The sequence below is a fragment of the Abramis brama genome, assembly GCF_963993115.1.
Source record: "Abramis brama genome assembly, chromosome: 18".
NCBI lineage: Eukaryota > Metazoa > Chordata > Actinopteri > Cypriniformes > Leuciscidae > Abramis > Abramis brama.
The window spans coordinates 26,916,183-26,925,771 of record NC_139980.1 but is presented as its reverse complement, the minus strand read 5'-3'; the positions used below and the strand labels follow the sequence as shown (position 1 = coordinate 26,925,771).

Here is a 9,589-nt window from a genome sequence, read left to right as displayed (position 1 = left end):
GCCATATGTACACGTGCACGCTTTTACAAAAAACAATACACCCCTTCCTCTTATCCTCTGCATTTGCAGAAGTAATTGGTTATATTTTTCAAATCTTAAAATGTATGCATAACAAGAAAGCTGTGTAATCTTCTGAAGGTGTATTTCGATGATTCATCATGTGCAAAAAGTCTGTTTTGAGTTGTATTCATTTTACATTTTTTAGTAGTTATGGTTTTAATGGATATGTTGGAAGTGTTTTTTTGTTTGTTTACACATAGGCCTACACTAGTGTACACACACACAACGTAATTTAATATTATTAATAGTACATTAAATATTTAGTATTAAAATAACATTGCTGGACACAGAAAAAAAGTCACAAGCTAAAACATATAAACATTTATTGACTTGATTAGTGAAATGTTAAGCACATTTACACTGTTAAGGAGGATTGATCCTACCTATTTGACATTTGTAAGCCATTTTTACTTTGTGCATGTGTGCGCATGTATATTTAAAAGAATCAGATGAGGTTTTCTAAAACTTTAAAGAGATTTGTTCTTACGAAAAAAAAATATGATGCATCTCAGTAGACAAATTTTGGGTCATTTTAATCAACACAACAGCTTTTGAATGTTCCAACAAACGAATTTTTTCCCTCCGGCATCCAGGAACACTTCTAAAGCACAATGTAACTTCATACTGAAAGGCTAATGCAGCATAAATCACCGTCAGAATCACACTTAATAATATCACAAAAAACAGCAGCATTCATGAACACTGTAACATGCATCTGTTTCAATAAGTTGGTCACTGGTCTACTGTAAAACTTAAGGTGTGGCGCATGAGACAGAGCTACTACAGTCATACATAGATATACTTATTTCAAATATTTTATTCCAAAAATTAAATAAATAATAAAGTCAATTTGCGATATTACTTTGTTTAAGAGAAGTTTTAAAATGTTTGCTGTGGCCTTTCAATATATGCAGCTCTTCCGGAGCACAAGTTTACATCCTACAAGTACAAACACTACCGTTTGCATTTGTTGGAGTTAATAAGATTTTTTTTTTTTAAAGAAAAGAATACTTTAATTCAGCAAGGAGGCATTGAATTGATCAAAAGTGACAGTAAAGGCATTTATAATGTGCTGATCTTTTGAACTTTCTATTCAACAAAGAATTCTGAAAAAAAAAATCACGCTTTCCACAAAATTAATTTTAAAAAAAAGTTGATAATAATAAAATGTTTCTTGATCAGCTAATCAGCATATTAGAATGATTTCTGAAGGATCATGTGACACTGAAGACTGGAGTAATGATGCTGAAAATTCAGCTTTGCCATCACAGGAATAGATTACATTTTAAAATATATTAAATAGAATACAGTTATTTTAAATTGTAATAATATTTCACAATATTATTATTGTTATTTTTTTTACTGCATTTTTGATCAAATAAATACAGGCTTGGTGAGCAAATTCATAAGAGACGATTCATTTCAAAAACATAAAAGAAATCTTACCGACCCCAAACTTTTGAACGGCAGTGCATCTCTTTATTCTTTGGAGGTAAACACAGGAGAAATTCCATTTTGTAAGAAGAGCAGGAATGATTTATGAATGACTTCCAGGTCTCTGGCTGGACGCAGGCTTTGTGAGGGGCCTTCTGAGGGCCCACTGGTCCCCTGCCTCAGACTCGCTGCTGGAGCTCTCGCTGCTACTGCTGCTGCTCGGGCTGTCACTGCCGCTGAACTCATAGCAGTCTTTCTCCTGTCCGCTTTCTTTCTCCTTCCGCCTGTTTCGCCTCTCCTTCCTCTTTATTTCCACTCTTCCAGGGGTTGCTTTTCCACTTGACATGGGCATCGCTGACGTCTGCCTGTCCTGCCAGGTGCTGGATACCTGGGGAAAACTGAGGGCTGGATCTGGTGAGGGAAGGTCTGGAGGCTTCATGGAGTCTTCCTTTGGCTGAGTCTTATGCAGTTTATCCAACTTTGAACTCTTAGACTTGGACCGAACAACAAACCAGTCCTGTGTAAAATAATAACAGTGAAATATTTGTTATAAAATGTATTAAGGTTTATGTGTATCAAAAATTAAAGGTTATGTGTTACCCAGTGTTATTTTAGTATTTTTCATGTACTTTTTTTTATTGCCTTTTATTTTCAAATTTATTAACAATTTACCTGAGAATGAATGGAATTGATGTGGTACTTGACTCCGCTTTCAGAGTTGAATTCTTTCTTACATATCAAGCATTTATACTTCCCAGTCTCAAATTCACCCTGCAGAGAAAAAAAAAAAAAAATCTTCATAAATGAATCCTGTTCCAGAGCAAATCCAATTATGAACAAGAAAAATAATCAAACAAGAAAACTAATTATAAGAAAAACATGGATTCAGGTAATAAATAAAAAGGCAATAGTTATTTAGTTTCAATTAAACTGCAGATAGATTTCTTTTCTGGTTAAAAAAATACATTCAAAAGTTTGGGTTTGGTAAGATTTCATTTCATTCAGAAAGGATTCATTAAATTGATCAAAAGTGACAGTAAAGACATTAATACTGTTACGAAAGATTTCTGTTTCAAATAAATAGATTTCGGTTTCAAATAAATGCTGTTCTTTTGAAATGTATATTCAATCCAGAAAAAAAGTATCATGGATACTTATATAAGTATCCATGTAACGATAATTATGTAATTATACTTACAATTATTCTTGTTTGATACTTTGATAGTAATAAGAAATGTTTCTTGAACAGCTGATTTCTGAAGGATCATGTGACACTGTAGATTTGAATAATGATGCTGAAAATTCAGCTTTTATATCACAGGAATAAATTGCATTTTAAAATAGATTAAAATAATAAATACAAATAGTTATTTTGAGTTGTAATAATATTTGTTTGCGTTTTTTTACCAAATTAATACAGGCTTGGTGAGCCTTTAAAAAAACACTTACCGACACCAAATTTTTAAACGGCAGTGTATAGTATTGCGGCAGTATATAAGAATTTATTCCATTTAATATACCAAATATCCTGTAATGTAAGCATTATGTACATGTCTTAAAACTAAAGGGAAGTCTTTCCTTACCAAGGTACATAACCCAAGATGAGCCTTTAGACCAGATACGCTGGTATAGAAGCAGCCACATCCCTAAAATGACAACACTGATCACATTTGGTACAGCAAAACAAATCATTCACTAAAAATCTTTCCTTTTGCATAATGCTACATTCATGCCACCAATGCAAAACTTTAATGAATGCACCTTTAAGTTTAACATAATGGTGAAATCTTATGGAACTATAACAGTTTATGCATGATGTTCACACCTTGTTGGGACACTGCACTTTTTTATGCAGTTTGACTTCATTCTTCCACTTCCGAAGAGTCTCCTGGCTGAAGGCCGGCAACCCTGGACGAGAATACTTCAGCTACATGAACACAAAAACACCATAAATGCCTATAAAGATTTATGAAATGCCAATTCGTCATTCACAGTCCTGTCAGGACATATGTGTTTAGCAGCACCTTCCTGTCGTCTGGTACCAGGTCACGCTGGACTTTCCTTTTGGGCCATTCCTTCAGCAGCTCCTCACTGGCGATCTCCCTCAGGTGGAACACGGCCACCTGCGCCGACAAGCGTTTGGCCCGTCCGCTCGGTGTACGCTCTGGGACGGGCTCTTTCTGTGTCTTTACCTCCTCTACTTCAATTTCTTGGACCGTCTGCAACAGATAATGGTGTCTTATTTGCAGAAACTTCAACAGCCTGAATGAGAATCAATCATGTCAGAACAGGTAAATGTTTCATTATTCAAGTGAATGATGGGTAGGAAGACTCACCGGACCGTGCTCGTTCTTGAGGTGGTACTCCAGACCCGCTCTAGAACGATACGCTTTTCCACAGTGCTTACAGTTCATTAAGAGTTTCTCCAGTTCTGACGCCTCTTTGCCACATTTCTTCATATGATACACGTAACCCATTATACTAGTAAAACTTCCTGTGCAACCCTAAAAAAAACATTCAGTTAAGAACAGTACAACAGCAGTAATTCTAAACATGCTATATAGTCATTATTTAAAGTTGTAGTATTATTATTATTATTATTATTTATTTCTCATATTATCTTCCTTTTTATATTTTCCACTTTTTCTCGAGTCGATAAGATTTTTTATGAATACAGTAAAAAGAGAAATATTGTGACTATTATTACAAATTAAAAGAACTCTTTTCTATTTAATATATTTTGAAATGTATTTTTTTCCTGTGATCGCAAAGCTGAATTTTCAGCATCATTACTCCAGTCTTCAGTCACATGATTCTTCAGAAATCATTCTAATATGCTAATTTGGTACTCAAGAAACATTTCTTATTATTATCAATGTTGAAAACAGTTTTGCTGCTCAAAATTTTTGTGGAAACCATGATTTGTTTTTATGATTGTTTTTTAAATGATTTTTAAACAATTTCATAATTTATTTACCATGATTAATTATTTGATGAAGGGAAAGTTTAAAAGAACAGATTTATTTTTAAAATAGAAATCTTTTGTAACATCATAAATGTCTTTACAGTCACTTTTGATTAATTGAATGTGTCCTTGTTAAATATAATTATTTTATCTTTTATTTTAAAAAAATCTTACTGACTCCACTTTTAAACTGCAGTGAACTTTATTTTCATTTTCTTGTTTATTATTAATACCTTTCCATTTTTAATATGCTGACCTGTGATGGACTTTAAATGGTAATAATAATAATAATGTTTAATTTATAAAATATCTTTCCCAGCTCAAGGTCGCTGCACAGGTATAGTATTTTGCATACTATAAAAATCTATCGCATAATTAAATCTCCACAAATGTTACATGCAGCAATGTATCATTATCAAATTATTTTATTACTGGAACTAAATAATTAATTATTTTTTTTGAAAAGACATTTTAATTGTAAAATATGTCCACACCTCTTTTGAACATTTTAATTTGCCCATCCTCTTTAGTACTTTCCGTAGTTTCTCCTTCACTGCTTGGTCAACTAGGTCATTCCCAGAATCTGGAATGGGCTGAAAAACCAACAAGAAAATAATCTTTAAAACAACACAATCACCCTTTTCATTGTCAATGTTACTAAATATATAAAAACTAACCAAGTTGTTGTGGTCCGCCATGAGGTGGTACTTCATTCCAGTTGAAGTTTTCAGTTGTTTCTCACAGTGTGGACATGTAAAAGGATTCTACAAAATCAGGTTCAGAGCTCAAACAGGTGCTAAAAAAATAATGATAACTGATATTTTTATAAACATTGTAACAATACAGTATATGCACGTACCAGTTTGCAGGTTTCCAGGTGCTTCTTTAACCCATCCACTGTTTTTCTTCCAACGCTTTTGCATTTTGGGCAGGTCACTCGACCCTTTGCCAAAATCTGCAGCTGCCATTTCTCCTCCTGACTTCCTGTAAAGAAAGGCACCAATATTCAATATTCGTGTTTGTGTCGTTTTCATTTAGCCTGAACAACCGCCTCCTTTACCTGGTGGATAAACAGGTGACTCTTTCTTGGTGCACTGAGATGATTTCTGCTCCTGCCTGCTGTCAGTTATCTGATTCTTGTGAGTGAACTGAGCAACAGGAACTATAACAGGTACTGTAAAAGAAAAAAGATACAGTCTTCACTTTTTACATTTTATCATGTGGATTATTGAGGAAAAACATGAACTTCATACCTGTTTGCTTTACTTCCTCAATGTGCTTTTTTAAGGAGGGCTGGTGAGCTTCTTCCATCTTCTGCTTCTTCGATTTAAAATCTGTGGTATAAATACTACTTTTACTCTTGGACATTATTTAGACCGTCATATATCCATTTATTAAAAATCTGTCATTAACTTCTCACCCTCATGTCATTCCAAACCCGTAAGACTTTAGTTCATCTTCAGAACACAAATGAAGATCTTTTTGATGAAATCTGAGAGCTTTCTGTCTATTCACAACTACACAACTCCCACTTTGACACTTCAAAAAGTTAGAGATCATAAAACTAATCCATATTAATTGAGCGGTTAAGTCCACATTTTCTGAAGAGACGATCACTTTATATGATGAACATATTTAATTTAGGCTTTTATTCACACAGAACAGAACTGGCTCAGATTTCATTAAAAATATCTTCATTCGTGTTCCGAAGATGAATATAAGTCTTACAGGTTTGGAATGACATGAAGGTGAGTTAATGATGATCATTTTTTTGTGAATTAACCCTTTAAATACAGTGCTATGCATAAGTTTAGACACCCATGCTAAAGTTGACTAAAAAGAGGAATAAAAAATCATCTTTTGGAAATTGAACTTAATGCCTTAATTAAAAAAATTAGGAAAAATCCAACCTTTAAGGACACCAATTTTCTTTGTGAATGAATAATGTATCGTAAATAAATAAATGTTCTTCATTAAAATACATGGTGCATAAGTCTGGACACCCCTATGTTAAATTCCCATAGAGGCAGGCAGATTTTTATTTTTAAAGGCCAGTTACTTCATGGATCCAGGATACTATGCATCCTGATAAAGTTCCCTTGGCCTTTGGAATTAAAATAGCCCCACATCATCACATAGCCTTCACCATACCTAGAGATTGGCATGGTTTTATTTCAGTTAGCCTAATAGCTGGTTTGATTTGCACTGAGAGATGATCTTATGGAAAGTACTCCATGCCAATCTCTAGGTATGGTGAAGACTTTGTGATGATGTGGGGCTATTTTAATAGCCCCACATCAATTTCAATTTTCAAATTCAATTTCCAAAAGATGATTTTTTATTCCTCTTTTTAGTCAACTTTAGCATGGGTGTCTAAACTTATGCATAGCACTGTATCTGAAAGTCTGTACTTACCTGTTTCTATTAAAGCATCTGAACTGGATCCATCAATTTCCCCCATCATTCTGCTGGTGTGGTCAGTGTGCATATGTTGGCTTTCCAAACCATTGATCAGACTGGATGTGATAACTGAACTGGACGATGACCCATGGCTTGAATCCTCTGTAGGTCTCATAATCACAGGCTGGAGATCATGATACCTTAGGACATGAAGTTTTGACACCATTATTAAACCATTATGCATGAAGTTTACAACTGCAAAGCAGGAAATTTACTACTAAATGTCATGCATGAACACAAGTGAACACACGAAACTCACTTTTTTCTGGAGTAAGTTCTCTTTATTTTCTGAGAGCTTGTCCCCTCATTCTGAAATGCAATAACACAAATGCAATAATACAATTAGTTCTGATGGTCTCATGTTTCATTTGAATAATTATCTAATGTTATGACTGTTATAAACATGCTATGAATGTTTGTGATTATGATTGTTCTTTTTTCCCTCTTTTTTGTAGATCTGATTGGTAAGTGACTTAAGCGTATCATAGCACCTTATTTAAACGATATGCAGATTCTAGTCGAGGCTGCTGCTAAGTTACATTACCAGACCTGCACTTTCTACAGTTATCCATACATTTATTTGCAGACACAACTCACTAACATTACAGATTACTGATATTTTGATTATGTTGTCTGATTCATTTTCTGATGTAATAAATTAATAAATATGCGTGTCACACCTGGCTCAAAGATGCAACATTAAGGGTAGACGGCACAGCTGAAAAAGCTCAAAAAAGAATTTATTAGATCAGAAAATGTAGTTTACAGGCCCAATCAGACCTACAAAAAAAAGAGAGGAAAAAAACAAACAGCCAGAAATCAAATGCAATAATAAATGGAGCAATTCCAATAGGGTAACCTAACAACTGGGTCATAACACTAAATCTATACACTGGCATATTGATGCACAACTCAAGGTGAGGATGCTTGGTCTTACTTTGGATGGTTTCATTCCACTACCTTCAGCCTCTTTTCCCAAATCCTTTATGAGATCTGTTGAAGGCACAATCAACTGTTGAATCGATTCAGTGTCGCGTAAGCTACTCTAAAAAAGTAATTAATTAGTAGCTACAAATTACATCTTTAAAAGTGTAATTAGATTATTGTACTTTTTACTCTCTCTAAAAAGTATTGCATTACTCTTTACTTTCTAAATCCCATATCTACCTCGACCAGTTGAACAATACTTTTAATTCTTTCAAATAAATAATATAAAATTGTTACAATTATTTTTGAACTGAAGGTTACATTACAAACATACATTTTAACATTAGACGTTAAAGTTTTATGCTAGATCCACTATTGTTTGATAGAGAATTGTTCTATAGTCTATATAGTATTTAATGCAATTACATCAGAAGTAACTGTCATTAAATTACAGAGAAATTTATAGTAATCCCTTATTTTACTTTTTCAAAATTAATAATTACTTGTAGATGAATTACACCCAACACTGAATCGATTTATAATAAATTAAGAACATATACACTTTCTAAATGATGTAACTGCAATTGATTGTCTTTACAGATAAAAAAAAAAAAAAAAAAGTCATTAGCCCTATAATGTAAATTTATTTAGTTCCTGTAGCTCAAACTTCAGAGCATGGTGGTGCTGCTAGCAACGCCAAGGTCATGGGTTCGATTCTCAGGGAACGCAAGAACTGATTAAAATTTGTACTTTAAATGCAATGTAAGTCACTTTGAATAAAAGTGCCTGCCAAATGCTTATATATGTATATTTATCTAATCAGAATAGACTTCACAATCACGTAATTATGATCTGGGAATCACTTCAGAATAAGGGTTTACAAAGTTTAGTGTTTAATAAATCTCAGACCAATGAAGAATTACCTGGTTTTTGGGGGGTTAGTTTTGATCTGGGCATTTTCCTCTTGCTGGGTACACATATGGCAGACATGTTACCCTGGGTCTGATCCATCCTATTACACACAAACCATGGATAGATACAGAGAGACATGGATAGGGATCTACTACTAACTCTCTATATTACATTTTTACTATCATCCTCAAAAACAAATAAGTAACAGTCACATATAGGTAAGCTCCTATGTGGAATTTCATAATTTCATTAATTCAATGTCCCCCAAACAGGCAAGCAGATACTGGTTGTACTAAGTATCTGAGAATAAAACACATTTTCATGCATGGACTAACCCTGTATTTGCACAAAGAAGCTGAAAGCTCCCTATGCACCTTTATTGCAGAGCATAACTGTGGTCTTCAAGATCACTGCCACCATCACATTCACTGCCCACCAATATCTCCAGCCAAAAAAGGACGCATGACGGCACTACGTCAAATAAGCCCTACACTGACGCACCCGACCGTCAAACAATTCATATGACATCGAAATACAATAAACTTTCAATTTGAAGGGGCATATCCAACACTCAATGTTCACAAAACAACCAAGAGTAGCTATAGCATACCGACAACGTCCTCTCGGCGAGATCACTTCATGCACGACACGCCTCCTTTTCTCACCAGCCAATGAGAACGCGCCTTCCCACCCACGCACACACCAAAAGGGGCGGGTCTCCCTTCAGAACAACCTATCTTTGAGACTACAGGTCCCAGATCAGATTTTGACACGCCTGTGTTGTTACACTTTGCTACGGTTACTACGCCTTCACTGAACCGGGGTCAGTCT

The 9,589-nt window shown here is 34.4% G+C and overlaps 1 protein-coding gene across 3 annotated transcripts; it reads right to left on the bottom strand.

Annotated features, from left to right (window-relative positions):
* Positions 1-366: 366 nt before the first annotated feature.
* On the bottom strand, positions 367-9,422 carry znf512 (zinc finger protein 512). 3 transcript variants are annotated; one of them, XM_084090189.1, is made up of 16 exons: positions 9,369-9,422; positions 8,770-8,858; positions 7,857-7,912; positions 7,179-7,228; positions 6,875-7,059; positions 5,713-5,793; positions 5,520-5,633; positions 5,319-5,443; positions 5,137-5,223; positions 4,954-5,052; positions 3,831-3,998; positions 3,519-3,713; positions 3,320-3,421; positions 3,078-3,140; positions 2,167-2,265; positions 367-2,011 (listed from the first exon to the last, which is right to left on the bottom strand). In XM_084090189.1, exons 2-16 carry the CDS (start codon positions 8,855-8,857, stop codon positions 1,598-1,600), a joined length of 1,926 nt encoding a protein of 641 aa, XP_083946315.1. In that variant the 5' UTR covers position 8,858; positions 9,369-9,422; the 3' UTR covers positions 367-1,597. The 3 variants fall into 3 exon arrangements, with proteins under 3 accessions (XP_083946315.1, XP_083946317.1, XP_083946316.1); XM_084090191.1 differs by lacking the exon at positions 9,369-9,422 and adding an exon at positions 9,133-9,250; XM_084090190.1 differs by lacking the exon at positions 9,369-9,422 and adding an exon at positions 9,094-9,234.
* Positions 9,423-9,589: the final 167 nt, after the last annotated feature.

Bases quoted from the DNA above. Each gene is read 5' to 3' on its own strand.
- znf512 (XM_084090189.1), bottom strand. From the start codon at position 8,857: ATGGATCAGACCCAGGGTAACATGTCTGCCATATGTGTACCCAGCAAG. The intron at 7,913-8,769 runs GTAATTCTTCAT...TGCCTTCAACAG, and splicing joins ACTAACCCCCCAAAAACCAG to ATCTCATAAAGGATTTGGGA. The intron at 5,224-5,318 runs GTACGTGCATAT...CTGATTTTGTAG, and splicing joins ACCTGGAAACCTGCAAACTG to AATCCTTTTACATGTCCACA.